This window comes from Nilaparvata lugens, chromosome 7 (genome assembly GCF_014356525.2).
Source record: "Nilaparvata lugens isolate BPH chromosome 7, ASM1435652v1, whole genome shotgun sequence".
Classification (NCBI taxonomy): domain Eukaryota; kingdom Metazoa; phylum Arthropoda; class Insecta; order Hemiptera; family Delphacidae; genus Nilaparvata; species Nilaparvata lugens.
Genome location: NC_052510.1, coordinates 6,517,972 through 6,543,009, shown reverse-complemented (window position 1 = coordinate 6,543,009; position 25,038 = coordinate 6,517,972). Strand labels below are relative to the sequence as shown.

At 31.4% G+C, this 25,038-nt stretch overlaps 1 protein-coding gene across 8 annotated transcripts in view; it reads right to left on the bottom strand.

Annotated features, from left to right (window-relative positions):
- The window catches only part of LOC111056320 (popeye domain-containing protein 3), a 129,246-nt gene that overhangs the window by 8,941 nt on the left and 95,267 nt on the right, over positions 1-25,038 (bottom strand). For 5 of the 8 annotated variants that reach the window (XM_039433571.1, XM_039433572.1, XM_039433569.1 and 2 more), the window contains exons 4-8: positions 17,537-17,639; positions 14,348-14,488; positions 10,858-10,950; positions 5,432-5,576; positions 340-369 (exon numbers count right to left, since the gene is read on the bottom strand). In XM_039433571.1, coding sequence (XP_039289505.1) covers positions 340-369; positions 5,432-5,576; positions 10,858-10,950; positions 14,348-14,488; positions 17,537-17,639 — 512 coding nt within the window. The remainder of the gene's footprint in view (positions 1-339; positions 370-5,431; positions 5,577-10,857; positions 10,951-14,347; positions 14,489-17,536; positions 17,640-25,038) is intronic. The other 3 variants (XM_039433574.1, XM_039433575.1, XM_039433576.1) reach the window with 3 other exon arrangements.

Below are 25,038 nucleotides of genomic sequence, written 5' to 3'. Positions count from 1 at the left end.
TCCCAGGTATAAAATAAAGGCAGTAATTCTATTCTATTCTATTCTGTATTTTTACAAAAACGGTAAGATACAGATATAAAAAGCTTGGCATCAGCTGATTAAAAGTGAATTGCTCATGTTCGCGGCGCGTAAATCTGTACGCACCTTAATAGAATCTATAAGGACGGAGAAATAAACTTTTTGTTAATAACTTTGGTGTAAACGCAGCTTTAGGCTATTGATAAAATAAAATATTGAACACAATCCATGAATAAATATAGGTGGTATTGATTGTGAATCGATTTAATGCTGGTAGGAGATATGAAAAACATTCAACTAATTATTTGCTGTATGACTTACCACAGTAATAGTACCTTATCCTAGGGATGCCTAATGTGGAAACACAACAATACAACTAGTATAATAACAATAGCATACATCATAACAACATTGAGCAATGTTAAAGGATATAGGCTAAGCTTCTAGGATAATAATTCTCACAAAAAGGGGCAGACTCTATGAAAATTCAATCATTTCATGTGTAGGCCTACTTGGAGTGTTGTTGCATTAATAGTAGTTGTGTGCATGTGGAAACTAATTGAGGCATATTTTTGTTGATTAAATTATTTCTATGATTTATTGCAATATTATGGTTTTGATTTATCTGTTAGTTTGTAGTTTATTTACATATTCATTCATAATTTTATCAACCGTTTTGGTTGTCAGCCATATTTTAATTACTTTTTCGGAGATATAACAATACTTATCAAGGTTAGAATTTTGTTGAGAGTGATGTTGTGGTAGGTACTTTTCCATAATAAAAACACAAATTTGAATTGTGTTTTATTAAAAAATGGTTGACAATTTCAATTATTTGTGTTTTCAATTAGGTCTTTTCAATAGGTCTTTTTTCTCTCATTATTCAAATGGAAGCTATCAATAAACTCTTTAATTGAGATCAATTTCCTACTTAAAAACCTCTTAAAGTCAACTCAGACAAGTAAAGTCTGAAGTCTTATTCAACATAATCAACAAATCTTGACATATTATCAAGTCATGATTATTATTATATCGCCCATTATAAATACATTGATAAGTGAAAACACAAATTTAAATTGTCAACCACTTTTTTAATAAAATTAAAATTAAATTTGTGTTTTCACTTATCAATGTATTTATAATATGCGATATAATAATAATCATGTCTTGATAATATGTCAAGATTTGTTGAATATGTTGAATAATAATTCAGACTTTACTTGTCAGAGTTGACTTCAAGAGGTTCAAGCATGAAATTTATCTCAATTGAAGAGTTTATTGATAACTTCCATTTGAATAATGATAGAAAATACTAATTTTCCAAGATACCGAGCTATTATGTCTTAGAACCGCATAAAGAAGGGTTTATGAATAAAGAATTTGTGCAACTAGTGCGCAAAGTGACAGTTTGCTGCACCGAAAGAAACGTTCACGCATGAGCCGTAGGCGAGGGCGGAATGGTTTCTTGAGTGCAGCTGAGGAACTTTGCTCACGTATTTCACATTAAATTTTTCCTACAGTTACCATTGAATATGAGAGGTGGTTGATTATGGGTAAAAACCATAAAATGTTTGTCTTTATAATTTTGTTATTAATAACAACTTTAATTTATTTTAAACTTGATAATCCAATTGAAAATTAATAATCGATAATTTATTTAAATTGATCCAATAAATTTATAAATTTGAGTAAATCCTTATTTCGAAATAATTTTTCAACCAATCAATTTATGAATGAAAGAATATTATTTGAAATAATGAATAATTAATAATATTCAAAATGTATAATTCAATGAGTTCTCATTTTTATTTATTTGAAAATCAGAAAAAATATAGATAGAACAAATTTGCATTCAAAATACACGCCAACAATGTCAACAGCTGATTGGGATGGCTGCAAGATAATACGCAAAGTATTAAGAGTACGCAAAGTTATACTTTGCGCACTAGAGCGGAACTCTTTGCGTTCTGTAATCAGTGCAGGAATGGTCACTTTTCAAGGAAACTGTAGGAAAAAATATTTGTCATGTTAATGGGATCTCCCTATGATGCGTTTTTGTTGAGTGTGATGCCCACATGAGCTCTAGGCTTGTGCGTGAGTAATAAGACGGATGAAGATGAGAGATGAGTGGACCTTTTGATTCTAATAATTTGTCGATTAGGCTGTTTGTAATTTATTTTGAAGTGATAAACATTGAATATCGAAATTTTATATCTTATTTAGAAAATTATCATCATAGACACGGCTTTAGGACACTTATCAAATCCAATTGAACATTGAATCCATATTATCTAGGCCTATCTAATATATTTGTTATTTTGTAAGAAGCGCTCGTTTGTGAAATAAATGAAATGATTGATTGATTATCTATAATTGTGATAGTTTATTAGATTTAATGGGTGTCCTAGAAAGCAGGCTTCACAAGAATTAATTTCAGAAAAGCTTGGTTTGTTAGAATAAAAATAATGTCCCTTACTCATGATTCACTTGACTTTGGATGGGATATGGAACAGTTGTAAGAAACATTATTATGTTTTATGTATTCACTTTTTATCAATTATATCCTCATGATAGACTTAACTCTGAAATTAGGTTCCATTACTGAGTCACGTTTTCATGATTATAATTTATTATTTATTAATGAATAGATTCAATGAATCTATTAAAATCTCAACTCTTACTTGGCAAACAGTCTACGTACTTTATTATTTTCTTTAATCTACAAAATGCAAAACATTCACTCAATTTAAGCAGAATTTACGCGACAAATGTATAATTTACACTAACAAGTTAGTTTCAAAAATATAATATTTTACGAATTTTAAACAAAAATTATTTAAGTTTGCAAACAATTTACAGGAATTTTAGCTCAAGAGTTATTATACGATACTACAGATAATGGGATAGTCTCCAACAAAATGCATTTATAATTACCATAGCACAACACAAAAAACTATGGCTCAAGACAGTATATTACAGGTTATTTACACTTATTGGTGATTAATTATACATAGAGTCGTTTACATTTCAAGATTTAAGATAAATTTACATTAGTCTCATCACAAATATTTTTTTGGTATCAGGTAGCTGCCTAGGTCTATTCTACTTTTTGAAACAAGTAACTACATTTAGATTGGAAGAATACAATATGATATTGTAAAACTGTTATGATGAAGAACTTAATGAGTTGAATTTTATATATTATTGCTTGATTGCTTGATATATTAAGAGCGGTGAACAATAATCAGAAAACAACAACATCTTTAAAATTATAATATTACTATTAATTTGTGATGTCACACCTTCATGCTTTAACCATAGAATAAAACTATCTTCATTCATTATTCTTCAATCTTTATTCAAACTTTAAGTTTTACAATCGTATGAGTTTTCTCTGCTTTAAATCTTTATGGAGATATTAATAATTTAGTAGAGATCATAAAATCTATTCGCAATGAACATGAGGCTCATTTGATTGCCATAGTCAATCCATCGTTCATGGTGACATCTGGGTAGACCATCAAATTTGTTGAAATATGTATAAAAAGATTCAAAATTCAAATGGAGTCCACTTCGAGTATTGAAAATATCAATGAAAATTTTCAAAGATCTTTGAAATTAAAAAAGAGTCCACTTCGAGTATTGAAAATATCAATAAAAAGTTTCAAAAACCTAGTAAATACCCTAAAAACTTCGAAAACTTTTGAGAATTATGGCAAATGATGGATTATTAAATTAATCTACTAATTAGATCTGTATGGTGTAAGACTAATGCATGAATTAGTTACCTATTTGTATTGTGAAACAATCAATATTTGCCCACTATCATTAACAGTATTATTATTCTTATGGTGTGCACTGTGGAGAGTGTGGAGGTACATAATTCACACTTAAAATTACAATTATCACAATAACTCAAATAAAATACACTGTGATATCAACACACTAGCAGGTGCTGTAGGTATCTACTATGATAAATGTTTGTTTCTCAAAATTTTTGTAGATTTTGAATTTATCAATTTCTTATTTAGTTTGTCATCTTTTTATTCAGTTACCTATTTAATTCTCAACTAGTATACTGTGAGAAGATGCAACTACATTTACGTGTATCGTAGAACTTTGTATCTCAATAGTCTTTTTATGATTCCGAATTTAGTTTGATTATAATGTCCCTATCCATTTGTTGAGAACCCTATCACTAAATGTTCCTTAATTTCTCTTTCAACTTCTAATTTTTTTGAATCATGGATTTGAAATGTTGTTTTTTAATAGTTTACCGTGCACTGTGCAAGTGTGGATGAGAATACTTCAGACAAGTGTGATAAAAATACAAATGTATGAAATATCAATCTTAAATATTTTGAATGCTAGTTTTCAAGTTTTTTCATCGTAACCGATTTTTGATATCACTTTTCTACAGTTCTAAATGTTATTCTTGCGGGTATTATTTATAATTTAGGTTATTGGCATTCACATAATTATTGTTACTGTATTGAAGATAAACCCTATGATTCATTCATCTTTCAATAATGAAGGCAAATGAATTGACAATGTTAGATTGCATTTTAAAAATGCTCTGGCCGTCTCATATAGACACATCTGTATTCACGAGACTAACGTAAAATGAATAAGATTTTGTCAGTTCCCTGTGCTTTAATTCATTCTACCTTGTTATATAGAACTTCCACAACATCTTTGTGTCTACTGTGAACGTTATCTAATTTATTTTTGAGTTTGTACTATTTTTTTTCAACTTGAATTTCAAATGCCTACCTTCTGATTCCAAAAAAAGCCTCTTTTTTCAAATTCATTCTTTTCAAATAGCTAAAGTAAGCCCTTATGAAACTTATCAGATTTATTCTTCAGTTTATGAATTGTGTATTGTAGTATTTATCATTTTGTTCATTTAGTATTATTTTATCATAGTAGATTTATCAAATTATCTTCGAAAACTTTAGGAAACCTATCAAATTTATTCATCAGTTTATGCATCGTGCATGGTAGAACCCAAGGTACCTAGAATACATTCTAGGTACATTGGTAGTACCTATTTGTCATCTTGTTTATTCAGTATTTATCATAGTATATCTTTAGGAATCCTACATAATTTATTCATGAATTCAAGGATTGTGTTTAGTAGTATTTATCATAGAATATAGTAGTATTTATCAAATTCTCTCATATTTATCACTCAGATTTAGGAACGTTTTATATATTTTATGAAATGGGAAGGCGTTTATTTATGATTTATTCCACCTTGTAACTGCCTGTTGATTAGTGCAGTTAGTATTGAGTATATGTATTTTAGTATTTATCATCTTGATTATTCAATGCTATAATCTCACCCTCAGATTTAGAAACGTTTTTTATATATTTTATGAAATAGAAGGCTTATTGATTGATGTTTCCTCACCTTGTAACTGCCTGTTGATTAGTGCAGTTATGCCTGGCCCATCCCCAGACTTCTTCACAATCAGCATTGGCTTGTCTTCAGCATCGTCCAATCCATTGGCAAGATGGCCGTTCTGACTGTTAGCCGCCGTCATTGTTTCGCTCACCTGTTACGAAAATAAAATTCAAAATTTGTTTATTTGCAGAAACCCTTGAGGACATCAAGGGCATTACACAAGTCAAGAATACAAAATTAACAAAATATTTAAACATTCAAGCAACAGAGTCTCACTATTAACTAATAAGAAATCCAAATAACAATCAATAACAGTCTCAATACATTAAACAGATTACTGGTGGTAACTACAGTAAATTTATGATCAATTGTCATGGAAAATATTCATAGAACACACACTTTCATAATACTCTTCCAATGTATAGAACACATTCTTTAATAGGAATCTTTTGATAATTTTTGAAAATACATTCAATGACAAACTTTGCATTTGTGTTACATAAATGTTCAAACATTGCAATTCCAAAGTTTTATTAAAAAAGTCGAAAGCGTAGTTCGAAAATCAACTTCAAGCACATAGAAAAAATCCTAAAAATAAAAATTTTGAAAAATTGCATTTTCAAAGATTTATAAAGAAATCGAGAGTGTAGTTTGAAAATTAAATTTCATCACATTGAAACTATCTCAGAAATAAATGTTTAAAAATAGAATTTTTAAAGTTTTACAAGAAACTCGAGAGTGTAGTTAACTTCGAACACATAGAAAGTTGATGGTTTCTTGATGCATTCTGAGCAGCTATGTGTTAACACACTTTTTGCTATTTAAACACGACATGCAGTCAAATATTAAGTAAATAATTAAAAACTTTTACTTACTGGCTGAAGTACTTTCAGGTCGGCACCGTTGAAAATGATCGCTAGACGGTCGAAAGTACTTCAGTCAGTAAGTAAAAGTTTTCAATTAGTTACTTAAATATTTGACTGCATATCGTATTTAAATACATAGAAAGTGGTTGAATTTATTGAAACATTTCGTTGCGAATTTCAGAAAGTAAAATATTGTACTAATAAAAGAAACTCCAAAACAAATGGAAAATTTTCCAAGTCAATTGGAATATTTCATTGTGAATGTAAGGAAGGTAATTTGTGAATTCGAGCTCTAAAGTAATTAGGAATATGTTAAGCACTTGGAAGGACAATCAATAAACAATATGTGCAACGTTCATGTTAATACAGTGTTAATTCAATAGTTAGGTCTTAAGAGAGCCAATTTCACCGAAAAATATATAGGTTTAAAAGTGAACTATATTACACTGACTTAAATATGCTGTTTGGAGAATATTGTGATTCAAATTTGAAAGATGGTTGATATATTATCTACAAATACAGTAATGGTGATAGCTGAGAACTCCGCTTTAATTCCACTCAAAAAAAAGGTTCGAAAATCTACCTGCTCTATTACAATGACTTGAATATGCTGTTTACACAATAATGCAATCATAATATTTCAAAATAGTTGATAGGCTAGCTTATCTGCAAGTACGGTACAGTAATGCATGGCAAGTTAATGAGCCAAATATTTTAATATTGAAGCACTCATCAATAACAATTATAATTGGAATTTCAATGCAAAATAAATTAGTTTTAACAATATTATTTATATTTTTAATTTATTTCAGGTGCCTGCCTGTTTCTCAAGATGGGGTCAAATGAGTTGGAAGAAGAACTGATTTTTGATCTGATGAGAAATATATCGTGATGTTGATGCAAAAATGTGGTCAATATTGATTGTGAGTACTCTTATAAATCTCATTATATTTTATATAATTTTATAATATATAATAGAATAATATTTATTATTTATTTATTATGTTGCAAAGGCTACTTTCTAGAAGTATTTTAAGCCTATGTGATGATGAGTTATCTATTTATATAAAAGCGAAATGGCACTCACTCACTGACTGACTGACTCACTCACTCACTCGCAGAACTAAAAATCTACCGGACCAAAAACGTTCAAATTTAGTAGGTATATTCAGTTGGCCCTTTAGAGGCGCACTAAGAAATCTTTTGGCAATATTTCAACTATAAGGATGGTTTTTAAGGGTTTAAAGTTCGTCTTTTAGCATGTATATTCTTCTTATTCTCTTTAATTATGATTGGAAAATGTCCATACCATATGTTAATATAGAACTATAATCTAGAGAGAGTACCTCTTCGAAACAGTTGTTAACTGGTGACTAAATTAATAATTTTGTCAGGTTGGCATTAAGTTGAGTTGACTTTGTTAGGTTGGCACTAAGTTGAAGATTGAAATGCATTTATCGCGGAAAAATCGATTGGGCACTGCTACTTCAATCAGAGCTATTCCTGGAAATATTATATTACTAGCCGTCAGGCTCGCTTCGCTCGCCATCCGTTTAGCCAGACGTTTGGTCTGGACCCCCGACTGGATCGTCCTAACATATAATAAAAATGCTCAAATGAAAAATGCAGGCGAGCGAAGCGAGCCTGCTGATCTCATTCTTGGTCGATCCAGTTGGGGGTCCAGGGGGCGGAGCCCCCTGGCTAGACGGATATGGCGAGCGAAGCGAGCCTGACGGCTAGTATAATTATAATTACATCATATTATATAATATAATTTCATAATCACTTCAGACAACTCTGTATCATTGCAAGAAGTACAAAAGGTAGGTACGAGTTTCTAAATTTATAATTCATCAATCTCTGTTGGATAAGGCATGGAACCACAATAAGATAGTATTTGAAATAATATTTAGGCATGTATTGGTATATGAGTATAAAATTGAACACATTATTGCCAAAAACGTCTTCCATTCATGAATTAAGCTTCACGATTATTTTGACAGTGTAAAATTGGATGGATTAATATGAGGAATTTACAGTGTATAACTAGTTTTTTTAGATGGGTTATAGACGTAGGTATAGGGCGTATAGTTATATGGCGTATGGGTTATAGGTTATGGTTTTTCCGTTTAGATGGGTTACAATGAGAAATTTACAGAGTATTACTAGTTTTTCTTGAGGCACATGTAGATTGTATATAATGAGATAAATATTGAGCGGTCTAATGAGAAAGTTGAGTAAATCTGGGTCTCTAATATTCCAGTATATTGGTATATCTAGGTCTTCGACCAATAAAATGGATGCAAAATTTATTTACAGTAGCATAGCCACCTTTATTAGAGGGGTCTATGACAGTAGTCTAATAGCGTGAAATAAATTCATACCATACTTATAACTAATATTTATACTATACTTACAACTAATTAAACTAATAGTTAGGCTACTATAAGTGATTAGAGCAGTTCCTCTTAGTAAGAGATTAGAAGAAGCAGAATGAAAAATTTCTAACTACAATAAATGAAACGTATAATCATGCATGAGGTTATTTTAAAATATTGTGAAGTTATAAAGCGTGTATATACAGGAAGCACAAGCGAAGACTTGATTAATAAGTAAACTATGCTCTATAAAAAAACTGAAATTTCCCAGTAAATTGGAGGAAAAGAAGTTTGAATATCCAAGCAAATATGAAAAGAAATTGATTATGTATGAGAACTAGATTTTTTATTTGATAAATATTCAGATCAAGATTGTGTTTCTTCCTAGATTAGGCAAATTGTAGGCTTGATAGAAATATTTCTGGATGTATTAGGTGTACGTATCTTGTCTAATAAGGTAAATATAGTACATTATAGAGGCTTGATAACAAAAGGTTTAGTTTATATGAGTCTAATGTTTCAGTATATCTAGGTATATACGACAAATAAAATAACCAACTTTATAAAATGTTCATCAAGAAGTAGTTTTTCCTAGTAACCAAGGTTTTAACTTGAATTGAGTGCATCTTAATACTGTTTCTTGTCTGTGTATATGGTAGTCTGGAACTCCATATTTTTTTCTAATATTGACCAAAAACTCAGAATTTAATGATATTTCATATCCCCGATAGAAAATAATAGGTCTACCATAATTCAAGTTCACCCATAGATTATGTAGGCAACTGTAAACTCTGCTAAATATGATTTTATTTATACCCTCCTGTGTTAGTTGTAAACTATGCTACTGTTCTAGAACTATGACTAAATTCATCTAAAATATCAGTGTAGCTATCAGTTAAATCTACATAATTACAGATGGGTGTGTATTCAATTTCACCAGTATGAACTGTGAGTAATTCTCTAAAGATTACAACTTTGAAGATCACAACCAATTTTTACAATTACAATAATACACTACTTTTTGTCTATTTCTCTACTTCAAAAGAAGTGCTCCCACTAAACTGGATTAGTCCAGTATTTCCATACTGGAGTATTTCCATAATACTAGTATTGGAAAATTGTGATGCTGCTATTCTTACTGATCGAGTATTTTCATCATTTGATAGTTGTGATGCCACTAAGATATTTTTATACTAAGGAATATTAGTACCTATCTGCATTCTTCAAGAAATTAAATATTATATCGATTTCTCAAACATTGAGCCCGTATCCATCGTTAGCTATTTTTCATGCTAACCAGACATCAATAATTATTTTAATAATTTTTACTAAACTAAAATTCCAAAGTTAGATGCTGTGAACTTTCAGCAATTAATTATTTTATCATGTATTTAAGTTGAAATTAACATTGACCAGTGATATTTACAAGACATTGGAATTAATTGTGTATGATTATGAAGTTTGCAGATTTCTGTGTGAAATACACCTTCACTAACTAGATCTTCCGATATTATATTACATGGTTTGGTTAAATGCTGTAAACTTACAACAATTAACTATTTTAACATGTATTCGAATTGAAATTAACATTGACCAGTGATATTTACAAGACAGTGGAATTAGTTGTGTATGATTATGAAGTTTGCAGTTTTCTGTGTGAAATACACATTTGCTAACTAGATCTTCCGATATTATATTACATGGTTTGGTTAAATGCTGTAAACTTTCAAAAATTAACTATTTTAACATGTATTCGAATTGAAATTAACATTGACCAGTGATATTTACAAGACAGTGGAATTAGTTGTGTATGATTATGAAGTTTGCAGTTTTCTGTGTGAAATACACATTTGCTAACTAGATCTTCCGATATTATATTACATTTTTAGTCTAAGACCCGGTTGCACAAACGCCTGTTAAATTTTAATCATGATTAAATCTCACAAGAACTTATTAGAGAAGGGTTCTCTGTGAAGTAAACGTTTCTGATTGGTTCTCGTTGCATTTAATCAGGATTTAAAGTTGACATAATCTGATTGGTTCTACCTAATCAGGATTAAAATATAAGAAACTTTTGTGTAACCGGGTTTTAGATTATAATATTATGATTTTGATGATTTTTGCAGCACATTCACAATGGCAAACACAACTTAATGGTAAAATGCAATAACATTCGCATGAGCATTACCCAATCTCTTGAGTTTGGTGTGTGATTCTTCCAATTTTTACAATTTCTTCGTTTATCATCCTTAATGCTTTTGCCCATTTTTTGCTCTGACGACTGCAATAGAAAAAAGGAGATTGGAGATTCTCTTAGCTCAAGCAGAATAAATCTGTGAGAATATTATCTATTTACCCTTATAATAAATCTTTGAAAGTGTAACATCGGTAATCATTTAAAAATATGTTATTATTAAAAAAAAAACAGATTTTATCTAGAACAAATCTGTTATATGAATAATGGCTTACATGATAATTATTTTAATATTGTAACAGACACAGTTAAATGAGGATAACTTTATTAAAAATAATGATTTGGTTTAACCAACGTTTCAAAAATAATGATTATGTCTGTTCAAAAAATGTTTTGACTGTTTCAAGTCTGTATTAATTGTAGAGGAAAATTTGTTCCATCGTGAAATTGTTATTTTCTGCGAGGAAAATCTCTCCTAAATAGTGACTTTTTTAATAATACAGTACTTCATCAAATAGTTTTCTCTCATAACAGAACAAAATAAATAATAGAACATTTATAATGTTGGAAAGGGCAAATAATCCTTGTCACTTGAATGAGAGAAATCATTTTGTAATGTAGCAGTTGTTGAAATTAAGTGGAGGATATTTTTGTCGGTACAGTACTTAAAATTAGAAGAATTTGGACATGAAATTTATCATGATGCATATTGAGATGCTTAAGAATAATTATTCTAGATCAAAATTAGTATTCATTTTGCATGCTAACAAATTCATATATGCTACAAAAATTCATAATTCGTTTTCATTTGAGGCGTGATCAAGAACAATATTCATTATTTTACGAATTTATCATATTCTTGAGATCTGAGAATAATTAAAAAATTGAGTAAGTGCATTGAATCAAAGCATATTATGTGTTAATATTTTTAAGTAGTTCTCCAAAATGCAATAGATATCATTATCATGGAAAGAGGTCCACTTTATCAAATTAGTGATGATGATGATAATTTAATGTCATTGATTATTCAATATAAGATACATGCATCTTGAATAATATTATGATTTTTCACCTCAAATAATTATGTCATTCATACTATACAATAATTTGATATTGAATTTGTTTCATGAACAATATTTTAATGTGACATTCAAGCAATAAATTGATAATGTACCATAGCTACAGTATTATTAATATAAATAAATCAATAAAAAATAAATGCAATACTGCATTCAGGGATGAAGAATTCTTCAAAAAGTGAATATAATTAATATAGTAGTGACAAATATTTTTTATAAACAACCAATAAACTTATGCTACAAAAAAATGCAACATTTAAGCTAATATAAGTGTTGCCTGTGTCTTCTAAATGGAAGCAACTTATACTAAGTTCAAGTCAACTAAGTAACCTCAGTTCAAGTTCAAGCATCAAGTTTTAAGCTTCGAAACAAGGTAGATGATCTAAGTATTAAGTGGCTTGGATGCTAAAGCCAAGTTGTAATGCACCAGACCTGAGAATTACTATTATTAGATGGACTAGCAACATCAACAGCCATCTGCAAACATTTTACAACATTTTATCTATACATTTTCATAAAATAGTACACTAAAATTGTTACACAAAATAATTTCAACTAGTTGTAAATATTCTACAGGGTTTTCATTATTATTAGTGCTATAACATCTCGGTTCCTATGTGCGATTTAATGTATTGTCTATTGCTATATTTTTGGATGTTTATTGATTCAACAATTAATTTTCAATTATTATTAAACGGAAATCCAAATTAAATGCTGTAATTCACCCCGAAGACTTCTGCTACTGCAAATATTGACAACAGGCGAACAGCTGGAAATTATTTCTATATTATGTAGAATTTATTTTTCCCCATTAATACAGTACCTATAATGCAATCAGAGGAATACTGAGTAAACATTAATAGAAAACGCAAGATGAAATTACAATAAATTACTTGAAATATTGCATAAATATTGAAAGTCCAAGGACCATGGATCAAAAATGTATAATGCAAGTTTCACTTGTGTAGTAGAGAAGTTGATATTGTGATAATTATTCATATTGGATGAAAAAGACTAAGAAATTGTCAAAAACCACAGATTTATTGATACTTAGAAAGGCCGGTTTCGGTTATTACACCATTGCCAATCTCTGATGAACTCTCAGTTCTAAGTATCAATAAATCTGTGATTTTTGACAATTTTTTAGTCTCTTTCATTCAATATAATGCAAGTAATTTTTAAATTAATTAGTTGGCCTGATTCATAACCTATCATTCTGCATAGGCTATCCAATAAGATCGGCTCATTTTTCCTGTTTACTTATTTTATGAGAAAAAAATGTTAAAAAACTTATTTTAATCGTTTGACCCTATCACGACGTTTAATAAATTTATTAGAAGAAACTGACTACCTATATAAAAAATTAAACAACTTGAAGAAAAAATATAAATATAATGTCAACAACTATAGTTGAAACATCGATAAACCTAATTTTATAAATTCATTCACCTATTTTAACGGAAGCTATTTAAATTTGCACACTACACTAGCACTTTATGTTCCTCTGATTTTAATTTTCAACTTGTTCACAGATTTGGATTTCCAACTCTAATCTTCACTACACTATTAATTATCAATACAAGGGTTCATCTTCACTTTGTTCTGCACAACATCTATATTAATTCAATCAAATTATTCCAAAATCTTATCATACAATATTCATTAACACATTCTACATTTATTGAAATCGATATGCATAACCCACATGCAAAATCATCTCATTCACAGTTTCAAACTTCAAATAACCTTTTCCATGCTATTCCAAGCACTTAGGATAATACAGTAATTAAGGGATTCAGGATGAAATCTTCATTTATTATACTTTTTCTAGCCTTTCATACAATATTCACACAGTTGAAAAAAATTCTACTTGGGATATTTCATGCCAAGTAAAACTTCGAGCAGTCAGGATGATAAATTGAATCACTTTTCGCTATTAGAAAAACGACTAGCAGTCAGATATTATACAATAAATGAATATTAATCACTCACTGTGATTGATTAATTCACTCATGTTGATTAATCACTGTGAGTGATTAACTTATTTATTGTAAAATATCTGACTGCTACTCGTTTTTTCTAATAGCAAAAAGTGATTTGATAATAAGCTGTTCGTGATGGAAAATAACATTGAAGGAAATATTGAATAATTGTTTTTTCAACATTTTTTAATTATATTATTTCTACATGATTATCAGGTACCGGTACTTATAATAAAATACACTGTTCACTAATTTTTTTTAGGAATTTCCTCCAAACTTGAAGGTCTTCAGTCAACATGCTATCCAACCTTTATTAATGAGAATGCACTTTTTAATCTTTTATCATTCATTTTACCATTCATGCCATCTCACAACTATATTTTTACAACATTTTTATTAATTTTGAGTGATTTCTAAATTTACCTGCATCAATTTTTTGACCACATCTCTGCCGAGAATATGATCGAACACAGCCTGAAGGAATTGATCGGTTATTATCGATAGTTTTAACTTGTCTCTATGCCAGAGTAGTATCCTAGATTCTTCCATGGCTGTAACTGAGACCTGCAACAAAAATTATTCAATTAGAAACTTTTTAAACTCAAGCTGCACCAAAGTTATTAACAAAATGTTTATTTCTCCGTCCTTATGATTCTATTAGATTGAACATAACTTATTATACACATGATGAACATAATATGTGTTTGTCAAGTTCCATTCAATCTAATATCAATCAATCAATCAATTTTTATTCCAATCGACACAATACAATATACATAAAAGAAAATCAAAACACAAAAAAATCACAATCAAAAATAAATTTTCAATGAAATACAAAAACAGGCTTCATGGCGGGGTGTGCTGAAAAGGAAGAAAGGAGGAAAAACCTAGCCAACTATGGTTTCCCATGTAATAGGCAGGTATAGGGTATAAAAGTAAGGAGAAGAAAAAGGGAAGTATTGGAGAAGAAAGTAGGAAAAAAGAGAAAAAAATGTGCAAAAATTGAAGCGAGTCCACTTTCAACAAATGTATCCAAAAGAATGTTGATATTCATTCGTCGATATGCAAGGAAAAGTTACTGCTATGTATGTCCAGGCTTTTATTCCTAGTTTAGTTTTTCTACTAATCTTAGAGTCTATGAGGAAGTTGGTCCGGAATAAGGTTTATTATTTAATGCCTATATGGATCAACTGTTTCCTTAAACATTCAATATTGGTGTGATATGTGACATATCTATTTGCAATGGGCCTTAAATGGTAATTATTTATAATTGAATTTGAAGTGCGAGGAAAAAGGGATTTATATTTTATCAAGTATTCAATTACCTACGGTTTTAATATATAATTGTCATATTGTCATTACCTTAAAGGGTACAATCAAGGTCTGTTTAGAATAATTTTAATTATTAGTTTTTGGGCCACGAATAATTCCTCAATATGACAGTTGAAACATCCCCCCCAATTTAACTAGAATTGATTTAACTAGAGCATGATATACCATTTCTTAATTTTCCTAATTTAGAATTTTATTTATCTGAGAGAATTTGTAAGATAAATATCTAATTCTTCTACAGACGGACTTAATATGTACATCCCACTTTAGATGATCATCTATTATGATACCCAAGTATTTAATATTATTGAATTTTTGTTGTGGGACAATCACAAATACCTAGGTTTGAATAGAATCTATAAGGACAGAAAAATAGACATTTTGTTAATAACTTTGGTGTAAACGCAGCTTTAGTTCAGGATGTCAACTGTGATTGATGTCCAGTAGTGGTTTTAGTATAAAATCAACTTGAAAATGTATAAATTTAACATAGCCTATACAATGTTTTTTAGATGTGAATGCTTTTCGATTTCATTAATTTTTAAAAAGTAGGTTTTGTTAACATTTCATGAAATGTTTATTTCTGCTGTAAAGAAAGTAGGAACCAATGTTAGGTACCTTCTGTGACAACCGCCAATTGCAACCCACATCCCCACACGAACAAAATCAATTTATCTTGAGTCATCTTATCAGAAACACGTGCACTCTACCATCTGATTAGTATGCAAATTGGCTGTGAAGCAAGATTCACTTCAAATTGACAGCATCCCTCATGACTAACACCAATGCTTCTCATTCAACTAATGCTGACACATTTAAATGAATTGGCTTTGACGAGATTCACATTCAACTGTCATCATTCCTCATGAAAAACATTGATGCTTCTCATTCAACTAATACTGACAGTGAATAGGCCCTGGTAAGATTCACTTACTACTGTCAGCATCCATGATAGTTAAAATCAATGCTTCTCGTACAAATAATGCTGACTGCTTCAAGTGAACAATGCTGCAGTGCAGAACTCATGTTATTTGCTCACACTTTATGAGAAACGCTTGAGCTATTTTTAGATTATGTTTAGAGCATAGAGAAAAGATAGCATAACAAGATATCCCATGGTATAGATCGTTCATATTCCAAATTTGAAGCCAATTTTTTGTTAACTCAAGCCGATTACTATCGACTATTGTCTCTACTGTCTATTATTACTGTTTTGTTGGGGTGAGAGTGTAAGAACGGCACAGTATGACACACTACCAGTGTCACATAGGCTCAAGAATAAGAACTACTAGGACTATCGGATTCAGTTAACATTGAAATCTGTAACATAAACACCCTATACCATGCGATATCTTCTTAAGCTATCTTTTCTCTATGGTTTAGAGTGTGTGTACCGGTACCCAGAAAGCGGTCAGGCGGTCAGAGTTCTAGCGGTCTTTGAAGGGTATATATGGATATCTATGTCCATAAGGGCTATTAGCCTGTTCCTCCATTTTCAGTCATTTTATGATTTTGTATTTTATTATTTTTTATTGGAGTGATCCGTGGTCTAGTGGATAGAGTGCTTGCGTAGCAGCATAGAGATCCCGGGTTCAAACCCTCTCATTACCAGACAGTTCTTTAACCAGATCACTCCTGTGCTATCGGATGGGCAAGTTAAATTGTCGGCCCCGGCTGAAGTATGACAGATTGACAGTCATAAGGCCCATTGACGGCTCAAATTCAGGCGGTGGGACCTTCCCGCAAGGGACTCCCCACCAACAAAAGCCATAAGAATTTACTTTTGAATAAATAAATATATCCTCTTAAGACCGCTCTGACCGCTAAATACTCTCGCTGAACCCTCTAGAGTATGATCACACACTATGGCCGGTTTCCGAGCTCGGGATTTAGCTGAGTTCTAGAATTTAAACAGCTGGAGTCACAAAATTGACTTTTCAAAACGGGGCGTTGTCGCAGCTTTTATTTTCTCATTTCTATAATTGGAAACGTTTTTCCTTGACGAAATTGAACATTCCTAAATAATTCAAAATAGCTGAAACTTTACACTATTTTTTTCTTTATTTTATTTTGTGTTAAATTTTCTAGTTTTTCGAAATTTAATTCAAACGTGACTATGACAATGACTACGACTACGCCCCGTTTCGGGAAACCAATTCTCTGACTCCAGCTGTTTAAAGTCTAGAACTTAGCCAAATCCCGAGCTCGGAAACCGGCCCATACGTTGAGGATCAACGAAAGTAAGAATTGGAGACTGCTTCAAAAATGTAAACACATTACCTGGAAGTATTCATCAGTTGAGACACCAAACCATTCGGGTGAATCGAGGAACTGATGTGGAAAAACTATGTGCAGTGCTCTCCCGTTTTGAGATACTACTAATCTGAAAAGCAAGAAAAATGATTTTACTAGAAGAATATCATCAAGACAAAAAATAGTTGCATTCAAATATCTGCTAAAGTTTAATTAGAGGTACGGTAGCTAGAACTCAACTATTCAATCCTTAAAATAGAATAGAATAGACTGCCTTTATTTTTGACCTAGGAGGGCGAAGTTAGGGCGCAGTCGGCCCTCTCTTTTATAACAGTAGTTTTCATTTTCTCATTTCTATAATTGGAAATGTTTCTCCTTGAGGAAATTAAACATTCCTAGATAATTCAAAATGGCTTATAGAATAGTAAACAATAGAAAAACGTTTACTAAACTGGTGAACAAGAAAAATAATTTCATTAAAAGAAATATCAAGACAGAAAATAGTCACATTCTATAAGCCAAAGTTTGATTAGAGGTATCATAACGTTAACTGTTCCATCTGTAGAATAGAATAGAATAGAGCAAACCAAGGTACCTAGAAAACATTGTATCCAAGGTTACAATAGAAGAATCGTTGTATTCTATGTACAACAATGTATTCTAGGTACATTGGAAGAAACGTTTATTGAACGAAAACAAGATACCTTAGTTGGTTGGCCACCAACGGTTAAACATGCATGTTATGCTTGCTTATCATGCACATACACATGTTCATATGCATGTTCATCAACAGCGAGAGGCTTCTAACAAGAAATAAACAACCAATAACAATTAATAAACCACTGGAAAATTGGAAATTATGATGATTAAATAATAATTCAACCTCAAATAGAGCAGCGAAGAAAAACTAGACAAAAAAGAGCTGTTCATCAACAGCGAGAGGCTTCTAACAAGAAATAAACAACCAATAACAATAAATAAACCACCTAAAAATTACAAATTATAATGATTAAATAATAATTCAACCTCAAATAGAGCAGCGAAGAAAAACTAGACACAAAAGAATCTGAGATACAAAAACCTAACCTAGACACAAAAGAATCTGAGATACAAAAACCTAACCTCGAAAAATATTGCTCTAAGCGTTTCGATGTGATCACAGCTGTGATGACACAACAATGTATATTGACTGTTTACCATTCTTGTTCAATCGTTAGTGGCCAGCCTTAAAAATCCTTGAGGGAATTCATGGAATGCTCGATGATATAAATTCATATAGTGAGGTTCACATCATAATTGCAGTGAAGGAAGATAGGAGAAAACCGTTGCCGATCCTCTGTCTTGTCGATCCATTCTATAAACGGTAGCTGATACAGGTTTATTGATGTAATATTTAAGCTGCGTACACATATACGCGCTTCCAACCCGCACCGAGCACGCTCCGCCCTCGTACCGCCCTCGTTTCTCCATCGTAACGCAGTCGCTCCGCCCCCGCTCTGCAGTCGCACCCATCATGAACGTTACGGAGGATGTTAGATCTTCTCGCGTTCCCCGGTCGAACCACTCTGTGGCTCCCCGGTCGATCATCAATCGCTCTGCTCGAGTGACGTTCGGTTGCGGAGCAGAGCGAAAGTCTGTACGCACCTTAACGGTTCATTATCGTTTAAAATAATCAATTATATTTTATTAAGCATGACATAATAATTTTCAATAATTTCATAATAAATTTTCATTAATTACTAATTCTACATTGTTAAAAGACAATCTGGCAACAGAGTAAAACGAGAAAGAGATAGCGCTATTCCCTTTGTTGGATGATAGACATGGATAGCTATACCATTGCTAATTAAACACTGCCATTATAACGTGGACCTCACTATATTAGTTGATGTTTCACATTAATTTTCATTAGTTTATACAGTGTAGCCTACTATGGTTTGAGGAGAAATCTAGTATAGTATGAAATCTAGTATACATCACTGCCAATATCACAATCAATATTGTATCATCTCGCTTTTCATCTGACGACAGAGGCAAATGGAAAGTGGAAAGCGAATTTTCCGGGCTTTCACGTCCCCTGAGATGACGCTAACTGAGTTTCATATTTTCCGGTGACCGCAGGTCCGATATTGGGAAAACTCCCTGTGTGAGATTCAGGTCAATCTGTCAGAATTCTTGATCTAATAACACAAATACTTCACGTTCAAACAGTGCTGACAGTTTGAAGTTTGAACCTTCACGAGGCCACACGGGCTTTCATCGTGAAACAAAATTCACTACTGCTATGAAGTGAGGTTCACTTTCAACTGTCATCATACTTGATTAAATTACACTAGAACTTCCCGTTTAAACAATTCTGAAAGTTTGGAGTTTGAACCTTGACTACTGCTATATAGTGAGTTTATCTTGAACTGCCAGCGTTGATGGAATGGGAAGCTTTGATAGGGTAATATAAGGAATGCTGACAGATTGAAATGAATATCACAGTTGTATGGGAGATGGGTAGTGGTGAAAGATGTTAATTTTCTGAATGGGAGGTCAGGTTTTCATGGCAATATTGATGTGTTCATAAAATCGTAGATTGAACTTGTTTTATTGGTGTAGAGTAAGTTATTGAATCTGAGTGTATGAATGGAATAAATCTCCGTGATAGTTTGTAAATGGAATTGAAGTGAATAAAATATCCACCTGCATAGAAATATTTTGTGGAATTGGAATAGAAAAGTTGCAAGTTGAAATTTCAGTGATGGATTTTGAATAAATTTGTATCCACAGTGAGGTCCACGTTATAATGGCAGTGGAGACAGATAGGGGAACAACGTTGCCGAACCTCTTTCTTGTCAATGCCTTCTATAGACGGTAGCTGATACAGGTTTATTGATGATTAACTGTTCAACCTCGTTTAAAATAATCAATTATATTTGATTAAGCGAGAAATTATATTTTTCAATAATTTCATAATACGTTTTCATAATTAAGATGAAATACTTTGTTAATTAATAGTTCTACATTGTTGAAAGACGATCTGGCAACAGGGCGAAACGAGAAAGAGATAGTGCTATCCGCTTTGTTGAATGATAGACAAGGATAGCAATGCCATTGCTAATCAAACACTGCCATTATAACGTGGACCTCACTATAGATAGTATAATAAAATAGTGAGAGTTGTAATTTCAGTGATGGATTTTGAAGAGATTGTAGAATATTGTCCATCTTGTAAAATATTTTTGATCTTGTATTAGCATTTATAATAATACTTTTTGTGTAATTGAGAAGTTGATATTGTAATTATTTATATTTAATGAAAAAGATTAAGAAATTGTCAAAAAACCACCCTTCAGTTTATCAGAGATTGACAATGGTGTAATAACCGAAACCGGTCTTTCTAAGTATCAATAAATCTGTGTTTTTTTTACAATTTCTTAGTCTTTTTCATTCAATTTATAATAATAATAACAATAATTCCAAATATTTCTGTCCTTCGTAAACTGAGTACCGTACGGCAAGGTTGGATACAGTCCGGGTGCTGTAGCTTTGCCTATCGGCGAAGGGCCACTAGACTACAATACTACCCGTTCAAATATATCGAACATTTTTGAATAATATGTATCTTTCCATAAGCAACAGATGCTCTTTTGTATCTTCTCAAAAGCAACGTGTTGCAACCTGAAAGATACACAAGGAGCTTTTTGGAGTTACGTCCTTTTAGCACAACACAGCCTATCAGATGACTTTCGTTTAACTTGCTCTTTCCATTGATGGTGATACGTTGCAACTCTTTCATTCATGAAGAATATCTGTTTGTAGGGAGCTCCTTCCATCTAGGATCTCTGAAGCCTGATGTTTTTGCAAAGCCGTGAATATTACCCCGCCAACTATACCTTGCCTGTATGCATTCCAAAGTCATGGTGGCAGAGCTACGGGACGCGTACTATACACTCCAGGGTCCACAGTCAAAAATAAAAAAGTCGCATTTTTCAGGGTCAATATGTTCGCTCTACAATTTCATCTTCTGGTTTAATTTGATACTCAATAATTCTGAATACAATCTTCAATTCAAACAAGAATCTCATAACGACTTTTCACAGTAACAGAGGGTTAGTATCAATCAGTGAATAATATGCACAAATCATGATATTGACACACAGGGATTCACCAAATGATCGAATGATCAATATCGATATAAAACACAGAACTGTTATTTATTATAATTCAATAATAATTTATAATTCACAATACAATTTCAAATTGAGAACCTGAAATTGGGGGACTTTCTAGTATAAGATTTGGGACTTTTTACTTTATGCTTTAAATTCAGGTCATTAAGAACTTTCTACCATGACCTATAGAGCATTGAATCAGAAACAAAATTACGTCTTTAGCTAAAGTATCAGCTAGATAAGTATATCTCCAAGTGCCGTTTGCACAAAAGCCAGTTAAATGTTAACCGAGATTAATTCCACGAGAAACAATAAGAGAAGACGTCTTTTCAAAAACGCCTTCTCTGTTTGGTTCTCGTAAAGTTAATCACTCGTAAAATTCAACCGGCTTTTGTGCAACGGGGCCTACGTATAATCCTTTGTATATAATTGAATGTAGTATAGACTACACAATATTTTTTGTGAAAACTTTTGTAGCTTTTTCACTTTGATCTGATGTGTTTGGATTATATTCTATGTATTTTGACGTTGCTATAAAATTGTCAATGTTCTATTTATTATTTATTAGGTTAGCACAAACAATACAATGATCGGTTTTCTGCGATAAATAGTTATTTGTATATCTAGAGTGTAAAATGCCACTTTTTCTCCCTGAAGGGAAAGATTGATGCCCGAGGCGAAGCCGAGGTCAGCAATTTCCCTGAGGGAGAAAAAGCATTTTTCACTCGTGATAAACACAACATTTTTCCTCCACCTACATTTTTATAAAAACTGCAAATAAAATATTTTTAAAAACTTATGTGACCAGTAACAATGTGTTACAACATAAACTAAAAAGTAAGCATCTGGCTTGTAATCACAATTCACCGCCGACAGCGCTATGCACTATCTGTCGGCAAAAGTTGTAACAACAATGACCAACTCAACTACAACTATGATGAAGTTCCCGTTTCAAATTTGATAGTTAATGAGGAATATTCGTTGGCTGGTATTTTGAATAACACGGAATATAAAAAATATTTATACATTTTTATAGTATACTGATAGGAAGTTTTTAATAATTTTAGCATACAAACTTATATTTCATATATTGATCAAATGTCTGGTTGAGGTAGGTATTGAATTTAGTTGGTTTAATGACAACTCTATATGCTTCCTCATCTGAGCTTAGACCTTCCAACCTATTTGAAAAGTTTTTAAAATATAGATGCTCCCCATGTTATATAAATGGAGTTACTTTTATGCTCTAGGGAGTTTTTCTGTTTTTCCTACCAAGAGCAAAAAAGTGACACTTTAGTATTATGTTCCAGGGAGTAAAGTAAGCAGTTTAGACAGTAGGCGGAGGAAAAATCTTGATTTGATTCAATTTGTAAAGCTTCATGATACGATAAATATCAATGTGAAAACCATAGTAGGCTTACTGAGTCCCCATATTCCCTTCAACGATTCAAAAACCTCCAATTACTTTAGGCTTACTAAACTCCTGTGATCTCTCCAATACTTCAGAAATAATATGAATGCACACTGCACACTCCAATTTAAAACCTGAACCGAGAACTTCAATCTTGACTTTCCACAGTAGCAGGCTTCTACCCTCATAACGAATTCGCCCGCCGTTGAAAGGCAACCCAATAAAAGTAGTAATTACTTCGGCTTTCAATAAGTCCCCGGCATTTTCCCCCTTTTTATTACTTGTAAAAAGAAACGGAACACGGGTTTCACAACTGAACGACCGACTCCATTTTATATTCGACTTGCGTGATCAATATCGCAAAATATGAATGAATAGAGTCGTCAAATGAAGTGGAATTCTGCCAGATATAATGTGATTCACTCTAAACTGTCAGAATTCCTTATGAAATAGTATTGTTGCTACCTGTTCATCTAATGCTGTCTGCTTCCAATGTTAGAACAAATATTGAGATTAATTAAAAACTGTCAGTATTCCTCATAAGATAATATTAATGTTACCCATTCAACCAATACTGTCAGCATAAAATGTTACATCCAAAATTAGATTTATTTAAAACTGTCAGTATTTTTCATAAAACAACTTTATGTTTCTCATTTAACCAATACTGACAGCATCCAATTTCAAAACCAATAGTGAGATTCATTTATACTGTTTGAAACTGTCAGTATTTCTCATAAAACAACTTTATGTTTCTCATTTAACCAATACTGACAGTATCCAATTTCAAAACCAATAGTGAGATTCATTTGAAACTGTCAGTATTTTTCATAAAACAACTTTATGTTTCTCATTTAACCAATACTGACAGTATCCAATTTCAAAACCAATAGTGAGATTCATTTAAAACTGTCAGTATTCCTTATAAGATATCTCCAATGCTTCCCATTCAGACAATGCTGACAGAGTCTCACTATAAAGTAGTGGTATTTCACCATTAGAGGCGTCTTTATGCTTTTTATGCACTCATTTTGTGTCGCTGAATTTCATGGATCACTATTTCTGACATGATTGAGTTCCTTATCGCTATCTTCCAATAGCCTGTTTTACCGTTTCCAATCATAAAATGATTATGTGTTTTATCATTGTTGTTGGATATATATTATTTGAATAATATATATATTATTTGAATAATATATATATTATTTGAATATATATTCGATCACAGATGTTTATAAATATATTTCTCAATATTAGTGACAATTTTCACTAGCTGAACAAACCAAAATATGTATTTTGATTCTATAGGCCTAGAGTTCCACGTCAGTCTGGCAGTGGAGAAAGATAGGAGAAAAACGTTGCCGAACCTCTATCTTGTCAATGCCTTCTATAGACGGTAGAAGATACAGATTTATTGATGTAATATTAACTGTTCATTCTTGTTTAAAATAATCAATTATATTTCATTAAGCAATAAATTATATTTTTTGATAATTTCATAAAGAATTTACATAATTAAGATGACATATTTAGTTAGTTATTTATTATATCAACATTGCTAAAAGACGATCTGGCAACAGGGCAAAGCGAGAAAGAGATAGTGTTATCCGCTTTGTTGAATGAAAGACAGGGATAACAAGCAATGCCATTGCTAATCAAACACTGCCATTATAACGTGGACCTCACTATAGCTAGGGAATTACATCAACTTTCGTTATTAATTTTGTTTTAATTTTTTATTGTACTGTTATGCTATCAGATATGTCATTAAGGCACGTCCGTGAGCTTGTGTATGATTGTATCAAATGAATAAGTGAAATTTAATTTTGCTCTATAATTAGGCTTATTAAGTTTGTTTTTTCGGTTTCTTCAAAATTATTGTGAAATAATATGTGAATATTTTTCTATTTTAGTGATAATATCTCTTCTATATATTTGATTTTGAAGCATCTAAATCT